Source organism: Aphis gossypii, chromosome 1 (genome assembly GCF_020184175.1).
Source record: "Aphis gossypii isolate Hap1 chromosome 1, ASM2018417v2, whole genome shotgun sequence".
In the NCBI taxonomy this organism is placed as follows: Eukaryota; Metazoa; Arthropoda; class Insecta; order Hemiptera; family Aphididae; genus Aphis; species Aphis gossypii.
Genome location: NC_065530.1, coordinates 17418066 through 17437666, shown reverse-complemented (window position 1 = coordinate 17437666; position 19601 = coordinate 17418066). Strand labels below are relative to the sequence as shown.

At 28.8% G+C, this 19601-nt stretch overlaps 3 protein-coding genes across 6 annotated transcripts in view; 1 reads left to right on the top strand and 2 right to left on the bottom strand.

Moving 5' to 3' along the window:
• Positions 1-6664: 6664 nt before the first annotated feature.
• Positions 6665-10501, bottom strand: LOC114126787 (uncharacterized). 3 transcript variants are annotated; one of them, XM_027990801.2, is made up of 4 exons: positions 10347-10501; positions 9191-9461; positions 8888-9114; positions 6665-8816 (listed from the first exon to the last, which is right to left on the bottom strand). In XM_027990801.2, the coding sequence occupies exons 2-4, from the start codon at positions 9445-9447 to the stop codon at positions 8707-8709; spliced, it is 594 nt and encodes a 197-aa protein (XP_027846602.1). In that variant the 5' UTR covers positions 9448-9461; positions 10347-10501; the 3' UTR covers positions 6665-8706. The 3 variants fall into 3 exon arrangements, with proteins under 3 accessions (XP_027846602.1, XP_027846601.1, XP_027846599.1); XM_027990800.2 differs by having other exon boundaries at positions 9191-9520; positions 10347-10492; XM_027990798.2 differs by lacking the exon at positions 10347-10501 and adding an exon at positions 10158-10307.
• A 93-nt stretch (positions 10502-10594) lies between these two features.
• Positions 10595-14847, top strand: LOC114126786 (RNA polymerase II subunit 5-mediating protein homolog). Its single transcript, XM_027990797.2, has 6 exons — positions 10595-10876; positions 12342-12588; positions 12645-12791; positions 12861-13047; positions 13129-13435; positions 14535-14847. Exons 1-6 carry the CDS (start codon positions 10811-10813, stop codon positions 14658-14660), a joined length of 1080 nt encoding a protein of 359 aa, XP_027846598.2. The 5' UTR covers positions 10595-10810; the 3' UTR covers positions 14661-14847.
• Positions 14848-16048: 1201 nt separating this feature from the next.
• Positions 16049-19601, bottom strand: part of LOC114126795 (uncharacterized) — a 198401-nt gene continuing 194848 nt past the window's right edge. The window contains exons 1-5 of one of the 2 annotated variants that reach the window (XM_027990812.2): positions 18946-19571; positions 18170-18528; positions 17621-17815; positions 17382-17516; positions 16049-17310 (exon numbers count right to left, since the gene is read on the bottom strand). In XM_027990812.2, the coding sequence (XP_027846613.1) occupies positions 17092-17310; positions 17382-17516; positions 17621-17815; positions 18170-18499 (879 nt within the window). In that variant the 5' untranslated portion in view covers positions 18500-18528; positions 18946-19571 and the 3' untranslated portion in view covers positions 16049-17091. Of the gene's footprint in view, positions 17311-17381; positions 17517-17620; positions 17816-18169; positions 18529-18945; positions 19572-19601 lie in introns of those variants that run through there. The other variant, XM_050201605.1, reaches the window with a different exon arrangement.

Below are 19601 nucleotides of genomic sequence, written 5' to 3'. Positions count from 1 at the left end.
TTCAACTTAAATATAAAAATATTCTTGTTGGATGAATTTTTGATTGTAGAATGTACCTAAGGAGAGCCGGTCATTTGGACTGTTTAGTAATTTGATTTAGTTATACAAAAACAGTCCAAATGCCCCGATTTCCATAGATTTTTGGTCTTGAATAAATGCCATTCTCATCTCATCCATTATAATATACAACTTAAATATAAAAATATTCTTGTTGGATGAATTTTTGATTGTAGAACGTATCTAAGGATAGCAGGGAATTTTGAATGTTTTGTATTTTTATTTAGTAATACAAAACATTCAAAACTCCCCGATTTCCATAGATTGTCTTGAATAAATGCCATTCTCATCTCATCCATTATAATATTCGACTTAAATATAAAAATATTCTTGTTGGATGAATTTTTGATTGTAGAATATACCTAAGGATAGCCGGTCATTTGGACTGTTTAGTAATTTGATTTAGTTATACAAAAACAGTCCAAATGCCCCCCATTTCCATAGATTTTTGGTCTTGAATAAATGCCATTCTAATCTCATCCATTATAATATACAACTTGAATATAAAAATATTCTTGTTGGATGAATTTTTGATTGTAGAACGTATCTAAGGATAGCAGGGAATTTTGAATGTTTTGTATTTTTATTTAGTAATACAAAACATTCAAAACTCCCCGATTTCCATAGATTGTCTTGAATAATGCCATTCTCATCTCATCCATTATAATATTCAACTTAATATAAAAATAGTCTTGTTGGATGAATTTTTGATTGTAGAACGTATCTAAGGATAGCAGGGAATTTTGAATGTTTTGTATTTTTATTTAGTAATACAAAACATTCAAAACTCCCCGATTTCCATAGATTGATGGTCTTGAATAAATGCCACTCTCATCTCATCCATTATAATATACAACTTAAATATAAAAATATTCTTGTTGGATGAATTTTTGATTGTAGAACGTATCTAAGGATAGCAGGGAATTTTGAATGTTTTGTATTTTTATTTAGTAATACAAAACATTCAAAACTCCCCGATTTCCATAGATTGTCTTGAATAAATGCCATTCTCATCTCATCCATTATAATATTCAACTTAAATATAAAAATATTCTTGTTGGATGAATTTTTGATTGTAGAACGTATCTAAGGATAGCAGGGAATTTTGAATGTTTTGTATTTTTATTTAGTAATACAAAACATTCAAAACTCCCCGATTTCCATAGATTGTCTTGAATAAGTGCCATTCTCATCTCATCCATTATAATATTCAACTTAAATATAAAATATTCTTGTTGGATGAATTTTTGATTGTAGAATGTACCTAAGGAGAGCCGGTCATTTGGACTGTTTAGTAATTTGATTTAGTTATACAAAAACAGTCCAAATGCCCCGATTTCCATAGATTTTTGGTCTTGAATAAATGCCATTCTCATCTCATCCATTATAATATACAACTTAAATATAAAAATATTCTTGTTGGATGAATTTTTGATTGTAGAACGTATCTAAGGATAGCAGGGAATTTTGAATGTTTTGTATTTTTATTTAGTAATACAAAACATTCAAAACTCCCCGATTTCCATAGATTGTCTTGAATAAATGCCATTCTCATCTCATCCATTATAATATTCGACTTAAATATAAAAATATTCTTGTTGGATGAATTTTTGATTGTAGAATATACCTAAGGATAGCCGTCATTTGGACTGTTTAGTAATTTGATTTAGTTATACAAAAACAGTCCAAATGCCCCGATTTCCATAGATTTTTGGTCTTGAATAAATGCCATTCTAATCTCATCCATTATAATATACAACTTGAATATAAAAATATTCTTGTTGGATGAATTTTTGATTGTAGAACGTATCTAAGGATAGCAGGGAATTTTGAATGTTTAGTATTTTTATTTAGTAATACAAAACATTCAAAACTCCCCGATTTCCATAGATTGTCTTGAATAAATGCCATTCTCATCTCATCCATTATAATATTCAACTTAAATATAAAAATAGTCTTGTTGGATGAATTTTTGATTGTAGAACGTATCTAAGGATAGCAGGGAATTTTGAATGTTTTGTATTTTTTTTAGTAATACAAAACATTCAAAACTCCCCGATTTCCATAGATTGATGGTCTTGAATAAATGCCACTCTCATCTCATCCATTATAATATTCAACTTAAATATAAAAATATTCTTGTTGGATGAATTTTTGATTGTAGAATGTACCTAAGGAGAGCCGGTCATTTGGACTGTTTAGTAATTTGATTTAGTTATACAAAAACAGTCCAAATGCCCCGATTTCCATAGATTTTTGGTCTTGAATAAATGCCATTCTCATCTCATCCATTATAATATACAACTTAAATATAAAAATATTCTTGTTGGATGAATTTTTGATTGTAGAACGTATCTAAGGATAGCAGGGAATTTTGAATGTTTTGTATTTTTATTTAGTAATACAAAACATTCAAAACTCCCCGATTTCCATAGATTGTCTTGAATAAATGCCATTCTCATCTCATCCATTATAATATTCGACTTAAATATAAAAATATTCTTGTTGGATGAATTTTTGATTGTAGAATATACCTAAGGATAGCCGGTCATTTGGACTGTTTAGTATTTGATTTAGTTATACAAAAACAGTCCAAATGCCCCGATTTCCATAGATTTTTGGTCTTGAATAAATGCCATTCTCATCTCATCCATTATAATATACAACTTAAATATAAAAATATTCTTGTTGGATGAATTTTTGATTGTAGAACGTATCTAAGGATAGCAGGGAATTTTGAATGTTTTGTATTTTTATTTAGTAATACAAAACATTCAAAACTCCCCGATTTCCATAGATTGTCTTGAATAAATGCCATTCTCATCTCATCCATTATAATATTCGACTTAAATATAAAAATATTCTTGTTGGATGAATTTTTGATTGTAGAATATACCTAAGGATAGCGGTCATTTGGACTGTTTAGTAATTTGATTTAGTTATACAAAAACAGTCCAAATGCCCCGATTTCCATAGATTTTTGGTCTTGAATAAATGCCATTCTAATCTCATCCATTATAATATACAACTTGAATATAAAAATATTCTTGTTGGATGAATTTTTGATTGTAGAACGTATCTAAGGATAGCAGGGAATTTTGAATGTTTTGTATTTTTATTTAGTAATACAAAACATTCAAAACTCCCCGATTTCCATAGATTGATGGTCTTGAATAAATGCCACTCTCATCTCATCCATTATAATATACAACTTAAATATAAAAATATTCTTGTTGGATGAATTTTTCCCGATTTCCATAGATTTGTGGTCTTGAATAAATGCCGCTTTCATTCATGGTAGTTTGATAGTGTAAATACATCAATTATCAAGAAACTTGTTAAAAAGCGAAGTATACAAAAACCACACTCTACTTTTTAACAAATTCCCTTATAATAGACATAGCACTGACTTATTTCAATAAGTGTGATAACTCTGTACGTTAGAAAATTCTGAATGTTTTGTAATATTCTATAAAACATAATGTCTACAACAACATTTAGAATTTCCATTAATTCAGAGATAGGTATTTTAAATATGAAGTTTTGTCGAAGCCTTAATGTTTAAAATACTAATAATTAGATGTAAACATATTAAGTAACATAATAACTAAGTGTGTATTAATTATCCAGTCTAAAAATCATGAGTACAGTGAAAGTACAATATAATATTAAAAATCTAAATTTGCGATAAGATATAATTATTTGGAGTATTATGTTAAGCTCTGTAAATAATATTAAATGTTAAACCATTTTAATAGTTAGTTAGTAAGATACTTTTGAATTTTGAAAATAGTCAAATGCAGTTATAACCGTTAACTTTTTAAAATTGAGGTTATATAAGTATGATGTGTATAATATATATATGGAATATCAGTACCTAGTGATTAACAATACCACATAAAAAAAGCGTTTCTGAATTTTGGAGATTATAATGTTAATGGTGTATTAGGGAGTGCTAAAATCATTGGTATTATGCCTAGGTTACACAGAGCAAGTTAAAAACCTAACTATCGGTCAGTGTCACTGACTCGTATCTCAGTTGTTTAACACTCTTTTGTTTTTACTCATTTGCTCACCATTCACCTTCACACCACAATTAGTAGCTTGTATGTGACTCGAACTACAGTCACGCCATTAGTCCGCAGTAATGAAATCGGGCGAGGCGAGCTGAGGAACTGTACAAACGTTCAGTGATGCCAGTAGCTGCCCACCGTCAAGTCAATAAATCGCATTGTGTAACTTAGGCATGTGTTATAAAAACGTATTCAAATCAAGGGCATATGTGCTGTTTGAAAGCAAAACTCGCATTAAAAAATCATACCGGCATAAAAACGTTGAAATTCTCGTAGAGGCGTTTCTTGTCGTGCATCGGTGGTAAACGATCCATAAATGCCGGCTTGTCGTCAATCACGTTCACGGTGAATCATACGAATATACTAGCTGAAAAGTAATAACAGCGATAAAGTTTTAAAGACCTCACCCAGACTGAATTCACAAACGACGCCGTCGTTGCTATTTCTTGGGCGTTGATGCGATGCGAATGGATAAAATTTCGAAAATTCGAAAGCGGCGTCAACGTACTTCGTAGAAAGAATTGGAAGTGGCGCGTCTGTACTGGCTCGTAAGTGGTAACGAATGACACCGGATAAAATGTTAATTGTATACATAATGGAGTCAAAATTCTAGGCAATTGATATTCATTAAGACTAATAAAAGCGAAGAGGCACAATGCGTCAACGCCACAACGGCACCGGCAAAAATACTTAAACACTTAATTCACATTTCACAATTGGTTAACACTTAACACTTGGTCTAGGGTGGGAGTGAGCGAGTGATGGCGCGTCCACGCATGAATGACATGATAAAATGGCAAAGCAGTGTAGCCAAATTATATTACGTCAAACACAAAATTAAAGCGGCAAATTAATAATGATATTTCAAAAACAAAAAAAAGGGGTAACCGAACAATTTCTACCCCGGCTGTTTTTGGCAAAGTAGGACATTTTCAGCTCGTTTTTTAAAAATTATTTTTTTCATAAATATAATAAAGATTAAATAATAAAACGTAAAAAAAATATATAACTATAATAATTAATAGGTTAAAAAATATTTATAATAATAAAATATAGTCTAAAAAATTTCGATGTAAAAATTATATATTTTGTAAAAAACATCGCTCGTGACGAAATAAAATTGTAGAAGAATCTTATTTTAAAATAGTCTAAATCAAATAATTGAGATAGTTTTTGACAACCCAGCAATTGATTTGGTTTTAGATACAATTTTAGATTTCAATGTTACTAGCTAATAAGCAATAATACAATATGCTAGTACTATTATTATTTATTTAGACAATCTTTTAAATTACTATTATTTTACTGTTTCGAGTATTTGAAATAAAAATTATCAAAGAATTGATCAAAAACATACATTTACTATAATAGGCAATTATCATATAATTGATTATATTTTTGAAAAAAAAAAATTATTTATTCGATTATTTAAATTATTAAATAGTTAACTTAAAAAAAAAAATGAGGGGAAAATGTCTGCATCGAAAATATATTGGGGGGAAAATATCCTATTACCCCAAAAACAGTCTGGGAGAAATTGTCCGCCATTTAAAAAAAGGTACCTAGGGATAAAATTATCCCTTTGGAACAATTGATGGGAAATGGAAATGATTAATTTAGGTTTCGATAGTTGTTCAAAAACTGCATTTTTAATAGAGTATAATGCAAATTAAATCAATAGGTACTCATGATATATCATTTTTTAAATTATATAAAGACGATTAAGTTTTTTTTTGTTTTTAGAATGTTTTATGAGAATTTTTAGTTTTAAATGATATATATTTGACAAAAATCAGTTCAACCTAATATATTAATAAGTTACATACATAAGTTTATGAAATACCTTTAAAAAAGGACTGTCTCGGATTAGAATTATGTTTCGTATGAAATTATTTATCATTGAATTCAAATGGAAGACATTTATTACCATTATGTTATTATCTTTTTAAAATATATTTACAATTTAATTAAGGCATTCCTACTAGGTAGCTAGGATAGAATTATTTGGAGTATTGTGTTAAGTTCTATAAGCTATCTATCTAAGCCTACTAATGTGTATATGTTTTTTATTTATTACTATAGTGACCTATACCAGATGCATTCATCAAAAACCTTTTGGGGAAGTTTATGTTATACAACTTCATACTTATAATTTAACCTAACAAAAAGTTTATATATGTTTAATTATGGGGTTATTTAAAATATCACTACTTTTAAACACTAATTTTTATAATTTAAATCTAAATGACGGTGGTAGAGGGAGGGGGTTGAACGCCTAAGAATCCCATCTTGTGTACACACCTGACATACACAATTAAGTTCACTCAAAATAAACTTATATGTATAGCAGAACAACTTCCCCAGATTTTAGAATAATGGATAATAATTTGTCATATGATATAGAAAAACCAGACTTAATGAACACCTCTCGACGATTTGATAAAAATTACTAATTTTTATGTTGTCTGGAATAATAAAATATGATTAGCATGAATTTATATGTATACATATGTATAAATTATGAAAAATTAAAATTCACAACAAAAAATTGTATTTTAATAGCAGTAAACAATATATATTTTAGATTAACTAAGAACAAATTATTTTGTGTATAATTGAGGTAAAAAAATAAATTAAATCTAACAAATATACCTATATGTTGACAATAATAATTAATACTAGCCTACTTAAATAATTAATAGCCTGGTTTATACATATTTAATATTAGACAGGTATTATAGTATACACGATTGATGGGCTATAAACTAAATGTAATATTCACTTAAAATTTTTTATTTCAACTTAAAAATAATGATGCGAGTTAAAATAGTTCAATTAAACATAACTAGAAGACATTATTTATTTACTCAAAGTTTAAGTTTTATACTGTATACTTAATACTATTATCCAAAATATCATTTTTAAATGATACAATATCAACTTTACATTGGTTAAATATAAATGTATTCTAAAAAAAAAAACTAATAATACATGCAAAAAAACAATTTACATTTTGGTAAGTTGTATTATCTTCTTTAATAAAGTATTTATCACCTAGTATTTTTTTACAAATTAAAATCTTAATACTATATTGTAGTAAATAATTATACTATATTTAAAATGATATGAGACCTCGGCAGCGATCAATTTTCATTCACAATAGTCAGACACTCCTCTACCTTATCAACCAATGGTTTGGTGCTTCGGGACAAAGCCTTGCTTATGCGTACAAGTTGGTTGCCCAGGTCTCATTTCATTTTGAATAGAGTATACATAACTATTTTATTCATTAACATTAATATATATATATATTAAGTAACCACACAAAAACAAAGCCAACAGTATGTATATCTATAAGAATATAAATTGTAAACAAGCATCTTAATTTTGGAGACTACATAAGAAACCATAAATACAAATGCAATTACTTTTTTATTAGTTAATTGGATCTCAAAAACGTATTCTTTGCATCATTTAAAATATCATATTATAACACACATTGTATAAAAATATATATTATACCAGTCTCATTCATAAATCAGATACAACCATAACATTTTTAATTTAGATATTTTTACTGTTTCTATTTTGAACGAGAAATTCTATTTTTGGTTAATTAAAAATTATATTATCTTATGATAATAAGATCAATTTAAATTAAAGTTGAACTACAGGCATTAAAACATTTCAAATATATTCTTTTTTTTAAGATACAATTTATTTAATTTTGATTCAATTAATAATAATAAAAAAATTCTTTTGGCACAACATAAAATTCATGTTATATAGTCAGAAACAAAATGTATGTTGTGTAATGTTTAAATTGTGATATGTACGTGAAGAAAAAACAGATTCGTTTTGTAAGAAAATTAAAAAAATTTAATATTGGAACAAATAAAAAGAAGTTTTAACATTTTAATTAAATAAGGATATGATCCTAGTGACAGTAATTAATAATTATCGATTGTACAAAATTGAGACCATAAGTTTTTTTTATTAATGAATATGGATTTTAGACACTATATAGTCTCTATTAAAAATTTAGTTCCTCTAAACCAACATCAGTCAAATTTCTTTTAAATAAAAAATTAAATTATTATTATTATATATATATATATATATATATATATAGAACATTACAAATATTATGAGGACTTTTTCTTAGAAAATAATAAAGGCAACGAATAATCACATTAGTCTATTTGTATAGCTAACATTGACAGAATCAATTAGAATTTTAAAATAAAAGATGGTATTATTAATAGTTAAAATATGGAAGTTATTAATTAATATTGTTTTAAATTAGCATTATAGCTAATACACTATACATGTATGTATGTACGTATGTTCTCTAGTTATTAATTAAATTAAATTATTTTATACAACTCAATATCAACTGAAAACCCATTAATATTTAAAAATTATTTTAACAAGAGAAAGTATAACATTATTCTAGAATGTTTTTTTAACAACATTTTATAAAGTTAACAAAAACATTTTACAATTAAATTATAATAACTAAAATCTACTGACTGAGTTTAGAATACTGAATACTTTAGGTACCATAACTGTATACTTAATTTTCTATACTTTCAAAAGACTTTAAAACAAATTCTTTGAAAGCATTGTATGCTTTATCTAAAGACTCGTTAATTATAATACAATCAAAGTTTCCAGGCGTTTCTCCTAGAAAAATGTATGACAAATATGTTGAGTTAAATGTGTAGTTATATATCAAAGCTTTTAAATGTACTGACCGTAATTAATTTCTTGTTGTGCAACATTCAATCTAGCTCGTAAATTATCCTCAGACTCTGAATTCCGTCTGCGCAATCGTATTTCGAGTTCACCAATACTGGGAGGTTTAACAAACACACTGACTGGTTTCAGAGAGGCAATCTTTTTGATTTGAATAACTCCTTGCATGTCAATATCAAGAACACATATCTTGCCAGATTTTTGAACGTTTTGTACCGCTTGAAGGCTAATATCACAAAGTAAAACAATAAAACACGTATAATGAGGATGCATTGAAAAATACAGAAAAAAGACAATCTTACCTAGTACCATACATGTGGTTGGAAAAGACGGCATGCTCAAGGAAATCTCCACGATCAATAGATGCTTGCATTTGGTCCTTGGTGGTGAAATGATAGTGTTGGCCATCCACCTCAAAACGCCGCGGAGATCGGGTAGTGTGCGATACCGAGAAGCCAAACTTGTCGGGGTACTCGTCGAAAAGCTTGCGCAACAGCGTCGACTTACCGGAGCCGGACGGGCCACAGACCACCAATAGCCTCGAGTTCTGTCGTACCATTTTCGTCGTGATACCTAATATAATAAAATATGATCACACGGAAACACTCGAAGAAAATTGTGCGAGATGAATTCTGCAAACACAAACAAAACTGTACAGCTGGTAAGGTACACGCGGGAATCGATATTGTTAATTGATAATTGATATTATATCGGATACTGGTTGCTTGTTTACTGGTATCGTAAATGAAAACGTAAATAAATAAAATATTTGAAACAAAATGATTCAAGACGATATAACTGATATAAGGTAATTCAATTGAAAAAAAAGAGCTGAAAGAAGACAATACTCTCAAAAACCACGCGGTCGTAAGAAACCAGAAAAGTACAAAATTAGTAATTATGAAAGTATTCCGCACGGACGTGTGCTATCTGCACCGATAAACGTCGCTACTACCAAACCACCAGGGTATAAGTACCGCGGTTGAGTGGATTTCAATTTCGCAGTAATAAACGAAATAGGTGACGAGTTTAACACACACACACACACACACGAGGACACAATGAATTTGCGAAGTTACTGTACAATTGTACAAACCACAAGACGACAACGTTTGGGATTTTGGGAACGAGTAAAAAATCGTTATATACGGAGCGGCGTCGGTAAACAACATACACAGACAAATAGGTACACGCTGTCGTATCGTGCAACTGACCAGTGACCGCACAGGTTCAATGGTCCCGCGCTCGTCTACCTGTCGTTATCCTCACCTCCCAATGACGTAAGTCGGGTTCGCCAAAACATAATATTATTATTTATTATTCACTATCGCAGAAACGATCGAGTCGATCGACAGTCAACACTCAACGCTATGGCTCAATGGCTGTTGTATGTTGTTGTTGTTGACGTCGTAGTTGGTCGAGTGTTGAGATTAATATTATGATCATTGGCAAAGTTACCTGTGCAATAAATTTGTTGACTGAACCGTATCGGACAGCGAAACGAATTCGTAGTCGTACGCCGTAGTACTTGTGAATTGGACGTGGGCGGGCGGGCGGACTGCGAAATCAGAAATACGATGCGGCTTCCTTCCGAACGCAGGTCGGACCCGATTGCCGATTGGCGCCATCGCGCATGGCGCTCAGCCGTTTACCGTTATCACTAATCGACTTATCAGTGTCCACACGACTCGTGTCCTTATCGGTCACGACTCACGTGTTAGCTATGTTTGGTCTCGCGAAGTCCCGATTCCCGAGCAGCAGTAGCAGCAGCTGTACGCCTGTACACCGCTTGCTTTAGTGCTGCGGCAGCTGTACTGCTAATGTAGTCGTTCGCTCTTACGAGTCCTTAATTCACGTCTGTCCGTACTCCGAGGAACCGAATAACCATCCATACGAATTTGTCTTCAGAAATCCAGTGCACCATGACGTCGCCGTCGTCCGAACAACAGCTGCACGGCGTCCCCTTGGTTCAGAAATTCAACGCAGAGGTGAGCAGTGGCCCGGCAACCGAATGCTCGTATTATTATAAATATAATTCAGTGGCGTTGCTGGAACACTTCAACTTTTTAAAAAAATTTAAAAATCCTATTAATGAACGTAAGACCTTGCCAAGCTAATCATGTATTAAAATTTGCAATTTTGATGAAGGTTGCAATAGGTCTAAAATGTTTTATATACATACCAATATAGCATACAAAACTTATTTATAATTAGGCTTTCCTGTTTGACAAATTATCACCTGCTCTCAATCAAAATCCTTTTCATGCCACTAATTTAATAATATTTTTATAATGCAATAATTATAATTTATAATATAATTGCACCAATGATTGCTAGTAATATGTTCACAGGCAGTTTGTATTGTACTGATTTATATTATATATATCAGCTACTACTCAATGAGCCCAGTCTTTACTCTTTGAAATAGCTCAACAATTTTCTTTTAGGCTTATTAATAAATTTATATGATAGTATAAATTGAGTTGTACTCGATACTGAATTTTTTGAATTTTGTTTTGTGTAAACATCATTTTTCAATTTTATTTCAATTAGCGTTAGTAGAAGAATGGGTATATTATACATTTACACACAAATTTAGATTCATTCTACCAATGATTATTTTATCAAGTTATGTCCAACTATGAATTGTTTATAATAAATTAAGCTATAAAAAAGTCTGATAATGATGAGACTATAATAACTGTTTTAGTCTTTAGTTTTAATTTTTATAAAATATGTATTTTTATGACACTTAAAATAAAATCTAAGTATATAACTACCTAGCCACTTAAGTATTAATATAATGGCATTACATTAGAATTGGAGTATACATTAATTTAATATCAGGCTTCATTTATTGATATACAAATAAATATGAATAAAGTTTTTGTTCTAAAGAATTATCTCGAGAATTATTTAATATATTTTTAGGTATCATTTTTAATTTGTTTAATTTTATATTTATTCTGAAATATTTGATTAATTTATATGAAGTAGGACTGGTGTTTTATTTATCATTTTACACTTCTTAATAATAATTGTTTTTTTTTTTATCATATTTTACTAATATATTAAAAAATTGATACTATAATAACAGTATAAATAGAATGTTAATTAGTATATTTTTATTTTAATAACTACCTATATTTATTTTAAATTAATATGTTATCTAGCTTGCTGTATCTATAACTTATAAGTGTATTTTAAATAGACTCTTTGCACCATTCCATTTTTAATGTTAACATTATTATGTAGCAATCTCATAAAAAAGTCATTGTGAAAATGAACTTATTTACAAAGGTTCATTTCAAGCAGTAATTATCATTTTATATCTAAAGTTCAATAACTAAATAATACATATAATAGTATATTAATGTTTTTAATGATAAATGAAATATTTTAGAAAAATCAAAATCATACCATTGAAATTTTAATTATATGTTTATTGTTTAGGCATTAGAATTAAATTTTTCATTAGAGCAAAAATGGAAAAATTTCAAAAAAGAATATGAAGAATTATATGAATGTTTAGAACAATTTCCTAAACAGTTGTCTGTTCCAATATTGATGCCACTTGGACCAAAAGTGTTTGTACGTGCGCAATTATGTAATACTAATGAGGTATTTATTAGATACAATGAAGTTTTCACTAAACAAAGTGCTTATGATGCTCAAGCTGCTTGCAAAAGGCAACTCGATAGTATGTTTTATTTATAAAAAAAAAAAAAATTTTATTCAAATTTATAATTTTTTTAGGGTGTGATAATATGCTTGAAAATTTAAGAAAAGAAAAAGAATTGTTCATGGATAATATTTCTGCTAGACAGGAAGTTGTTAATGTTTCAGAACAGTTAGTAGAAATAAATGAACCCTATGATGAAGCAGAAGAAGCAGCTTGGAATGGTAAAGTATTGTCTAAAAATAAAATTGTTATATCAATATTATATATATATGTATATATTTATACACCAGAAATACATAAGCAAAAGGTAAAAGAATATAAGAAACGTTTAGCTGAAGAAAAACATCAACAAGAATTAGAGCAACGTAAAAAAATATTAGAAGAATTTAAATCAGTAGGGTTTGACGATAAACTTGGTGGATTGAATAGACCAACATTGTTTACTGCATCTAAAATACATTATTCAATTATGAATGGGTTTGTCTTAATTCATTTTTGTATTAATAATTAAATAATTTTTTTACCTATTTTTGAATATTTAATTAAAATCCGTTATAGGGAAGACGATGATATGGATGATGATGACGAGGATGGGGATGATGAAGATGACGATGAAGAAGATGATGAAGATGATGAAGATGATGATGATGATGATGATGAAGATGATGATGAAGATGAAGATGAAGATAGTAAATTAGAAATTGTTTTCACTAATGATATACCCGAAACTACTAGATCCTTAAAAAAAAAGAACAAAAAACAAGTATCATTTAATAGTGATGTTCAAATTAAAGAATTTGTACCAAGGCCTGGAGAACATTTCATTCGTCGAAGAGAAGAAACCACTGAATCTATAAAACCAGAAGTGTGTATAATAATATTTTATATTATTTTATTCAATTTTTTAACAATAAAAATAAGAAAATATAATATATACTCATGAAATAAATCAAGTTCTTACATACACAATTACAAGAGAACATTATACTTGCATTTATGGTTTGATTTGTGTTATTTTGGGTAGTTAGTATTATCTTGGGAATTTTGTACCCATATTCAATTGAAATTTTAAAGTGAGTTATAACATCCTAATGTGCAGTATTACAATTTTAAAATGCTCATAACCAGAATTCATAAGTAAAATACAAGTTTGTTTTACACTTTATTGATGTCTTATAAGAATTTTATTTTGCTAATTTATGTTTTTTAGTGATATTTATAGACATATTTTTTTATAATAAAAAAAATAAACAATATAACTCCTATGAAGGATATAAATATGCAAACGGAAATATGTATTTTGATGTTCAAATAGTAGGTACATTATTTGATATTATCATTAATGACATCAGACAATTTAATCCATTAAATTCCAAGAATTTGGTTATTTTTAAAATTTTTATCAGACTCATTGTGTTGCAATTATTGAATTTGTCATATCTCATTCTATAATAAGATATGACTCTATAGTCAGACTTACTACTATATTCTATAATCTATCAGAAAAATGTTAGCAATTTTATTTTACATATTTAAAAATTCCCAGTACTATTTTTTGTATTAAGTTTGGTATTAAAATGCTAAAAATGTACTTTTTAATCTTTTAACTTCTGAGTCATTCTTATAATTCACTTTAAAGTTGTAACACTAAGCCTATATTGTGCTCTAGGCAATATTCTTAATTATTTTAAAAATTGGTTTACCATTTGTATAACATTATTATAACTATTTACAAAATATTACATAATAAACAAATACATTGTATAATAGGCCACACTGAGCAAGCTAAATGTTAAATGCTAAATATTTTTGATTATTTTGATGTCATTTACTTTTTTCGTAAATGCAAAAAGTTGCTATTTCAGCATCTCATATGTATATATAAAATTACACTTATGAAACTCAATACAAAACTACTTCATGAATACCAATAATCATTAATTATGTATATTTTGCTATTTTAGATAATTCTTACGGAAATAGATGATATTGTGGAAAGAGTATCTGATACATGTCTAGATAATGAAACTGATGATAAAGAAGAAAATACAAGACCCGTTAGTAGATTTAAAGCCAACCGAAATAGATAGGAGCAATAATATTAAATATCAGATATGTATACATATATATTGTTTTTTATTTGGTTAATTTAAGCAGCTAATAAAGCTATTGTATACATTATAATATATTTGTATATAAATGATAAATATTTAAATTATATTATTAAAAGTGTATAAATTAAAAACCAATTTTTATATTAAATAATAATCATTGAAATTTGTGATTTTTTTTTTAATAATAATATATGAAATAAATATATTTATTTATTATTTTTAGAATTCTTATTTAAATATTTAGTGTTGATAATATTATATAAAAAGAAATTCATAGCAAAAATGTTATTGGTTTGAAAAAAAAAAATCTCACAACATACAATTATGATTAATTATGTGAAAATAAAAAAATGTGCAAAATTAACAAGGTCTGAAAAGGAATGGTTAACATACTAAAACTTAACTTAAAACTAATCATATTTTCAACATAAAAAGTATTATCATATAATAAAGTGTAATGTGGAATATGGCTTGTCTTAAGTCAAGAATGTAACTATTTAACTTAAATATAATTTACATTCAGATGAAAGTTATATTTTTTATAAACTGCATAAATTAATTAATTATTATTAATACCCATTCAACATACTATTTCCTTCACAACCAACCATCACTTATATGTACGACAATTAAATTGTACCTTCAATAATATATTATAGTAACCGTCATATAAAAATACTTTGATAAATATATTTTCATTATTACACAATTAATACTAAGGACGGTAACACTAGTGTATACCTAAAAAAATTAATCTATCACTTAAAATATGCAAATTAATCACATTTAGTTACAGAAATTTTATTAATTACAAATTATTGAATAGTATTAGTTGAAAAAAAAAGACAAATAGCTTATAAATACTATTATATAAGACATTTTGACAAAAAATAAATAAATAGATAGGTTCATTTCAAACATCCCATATGTATTATATTATACACAACAAGGGCATTGCTTACAATAAATATGATGCTCAAATTGCATATCCGTTATACAGATTTTATGTAAAAATGTTATACTAAATATAATAGTTTCTAATAATTATTATTACAATTACACTTCTTTGTTTTCAATTTGTGTCACATGCATCGTAAACAAGGCTATTATATTAGTGATATAACTAATGTGTTAAAATAATTTTGTACTTTACAACCTAATACTGTAGATTAACGATTATGGTAATACAGGGTTACATTTGTAGTAAAAATACTATGCTCTTGCCACAGATTGTTGAGCAAAGTGTAAAGTGACAATAGTGAACTGATAATATATAAGACGGTAAGCACCAACTAACATTTGTCCCTATACATCATTAAATCACACTATTAGTAATAAGTTAAACATTTAAAAACAATGAAGTATCGGCTATGTCAATAGTTATATAATTATTTAAGTGATAATAAAAATAAAAATGTGTAATGTATCTTAAAATATGAATACCTATATTTTTTTTTAACTAGTTTATTTCAGACCACATAATATTTTAGCTATATAATGATATGACAAAATTTCGGGAACTTTGGTTTCTAGTAAGTAACAAGAGTACATTGAATTTTGTAAAATAACATTAATTTTCCCATTGTTATAAGATGATTTCAGTTTAATTTGGTAGTTTGATCATTAGGGTTCAATTAAAATACTTGATAAAATAGATAATGAGTATGCATATCCAAGGTTGTTAACACACTTAAGCCTATTTAAAAATAATTAAGAAAGAAATACTTTTTCAGTTAAGATATTAAATTTTTTGAATACATAAAAAGCAAAATTTTGTTAGAGAATAATATAATATTATAATAAATAATAATATTGAAATCTTTTTTATTTTTAATGATTAAGACATAGAAATAATCTTAGATGTTGAAAAGCACTATTGCTTTTTATTTAGTAGCAGTGTAAAGCGCACAATTATCTATTTTAAATGGACGGCCAGTAATAAGAAACTTATACTTTAACAACATAAATATATTGAAGATGAGAATACATGGAAAGTAAATAGAAAGTAAAAATACACACGTTTAATGAAAACCAAATATCTAAAAAATATTAATTTGGTCAAATGAATATACTGATTGATAAACCAAAAATTTTTGTTTGTAATAATTAACAACAAATGTGTGAATTAAAAAATGTAAAAATCTGAAAATACATTAATATAAAAAAAAAAAAAAACAAACAAGTAGAAGACGTTTTATCAGTACAAAAATATATGAAGTATTTCTGGGGAGACTTTTATAACTTAATATTACTTTAAATTGGTCGCAATAAAATTCCACACACAAAACCACAATATATATTATGTATATATTTTAAGACTTGGAATGTACAGTAGTTTCTAGTCTTAACTTTTATAAGTTTCTGGGTGAAATATTTGTTTCATAGGTGTTATGTTGGATACCAGTGATTATGACTTGGGGTTGATGGATCGTAAGCAAAATGATGGAGACGGTGATGGTGAATACACTACTGTGGGTGGTGGTGGAACTCTTTGACGCAGAGCCAATGTATTAGGCGGACTTGTCATATCATCTTTGACTTGGCGGTAATGCAGGCCACCCAAACCATCACAGCGACTCAGCAAGGCCAGCAATAACGTCTCCAGTGCACACAAATAACCTAAAACCTGGTTAGGGGGTGAAAAAATAACACACAATTTAATATTGGGTTTCAATAATGCGATTTTAAATTACTTACTGCAGCAGCAAGCAATTGATGACGCGTAGCACGCGGTACCCATGTGTAAAACTCGTGAAATGAATATACTTGATGAAGGACCAACGAGGAGCTCGTGAGACACAATATGGTCATCATGACATAGAACAGTACATTCTAGTGAAATAAAAAAAAAAAAAAAACATTCAGTTAAAGTAACGAACATATTATTATTATTGTTATTGCTGGTATACGCCCCATGATATCAGATTAGTACTTACCAATTTTCCCCAATTGAACGGAAATAAGTATACGGTGTGTGTGACGTCCAAAAATAGTATGGCTCCGGTGACTAGAAAATTGAATAACGTGACGAACAGTATGAACCGTATCCGATTAAGCATTGGCAACATGAACAACGCCAATCTGGAAGTGCCGGCAAAGCACAGGCAAAACATGCACAAAACACATGTGACCTGAAAAAAGATACGTCACGATTAGAGTGGTCGGTATGCGTAACGCGATTCCCGGACGAAAAGTTCAAACTTTTTTTTTTTACATTCAGACAAATTTTTTTATACAACAATAGTATTATTGTAGGTAAGTATGTATAACGAATAATGTAAAATTAAATAAAATATATTATATTTAAATTAGGTAATTTAATTTAGTGAATTGAATAATTTTTTGTATTTTCGGAATTTTTGTTCGAATAGGAAAATGTGTGAAGTAGGCATATATTATTTACTTGTCCATTTAAAAACAATGAGTCGGGATTTCTCGACCAATTTTATACCCTACATATAAGCAGAACATAAGGCGATACTCACCAACAGTAGAACTCGGATGACGCCCGACGGTGTCTTCATTGGCCTTTTGTCGTAGTGTAACACCACTCCGTTGTATCTGGCCCTGGACGCCTCCTGATGTTTGTAGTTGGCGTGCGAATCCCACGATCCCGGAGTGCCCGCCATGCTGTTGGTGACTTCCAACCAAGAGCCCCCCGTCTGACTGCCGTTGATCTCGAACTCTTGTTCGTCGTCGATGGGAGCGATGTTGCCCTTTGGTTCCAGGTCGTGGATCTCTTCAAGCAGCACCGATATTTCGTCGCTAACGTACAGGTCTGACACGGAACTCAATTGGGCTGGGCCCCGCTGCATCACTGTTCTGCAGACACCTGGTATACCACCTGTCATACATCACATCGTCCATCGTCCAGTATAATAATATTCCCGTCATCACTTTATATTATAATGCAACAATATACCTACTGGGATTTCAAAGTTTCGACAAGACGATACAAATCAAAACGAAACGTTCTTCCAACATATAAAAACACGTGTCATGCGAGAAAAAAAGCTAAATAAAATATTGAAAAAAAAAACAACAACAACAATAATAATAAATAAACTCAAATACCTACGTAATATAACAAACGACTATAACAATACATAAAAAATATAATAACTAATAATAACGGATGTGTCTCGTTATCTTGCGTCTGTTAATTATTATACATTTATATACCTACGTATAGCATGCACACAAAATATTGATGCGTATTATTTAGACATATAACATAATATTATATAGGTCTGATGCTTACAATATAAAGGAAAATGCTCTAAATCCTAAGGCGTAGGTATATAATAGTGTTGCACAACAACGATCTGTTCTGTGGCAAAGGCTGTATACATCTATACATTCTCCCCCGAGACGACAAAGCGTGTGGTGTAATACCTATAATATGTACAATGGGTAGGTTAATAGGTGAGTACACACGACGGCTGCAACATTTTGTCGCTGTCGGTCAAACGAGCTGAACACGAGCGCGGTGGCAGGGTCGTTTACGCGCAAAGGGTTGCACATGACGATGCGCGCATAAACTGACAATGGAAAATTGTACATCACTGAAAAGCATTTCGTTCAAAGTAGTAACGGGAGGGGCTGTCAGTTCAATGACCGAACCTTTTGAATTATAAATTTCTCTGGGGAGAATGCGAATAGAAAAAACTCACGCGACAAAGTGAGATGTCGTTTATATGTAGAAAAAACACAACCACGAAAATAAATGTATTTTCTTCTTAATTCGAGAGGGTCGATTTGTTTTTTCAACTGATTAATTTGGTCGCATTAATTCTTATGTAAGTTATTTAAATCTATATATTGTATACAACACACAGTTGTTTCAATTATTTTACTTGTAGTATTAATCAAAATCTAAAGTTTGTACATGTTTAATTAAAAAATAATATTTACTTT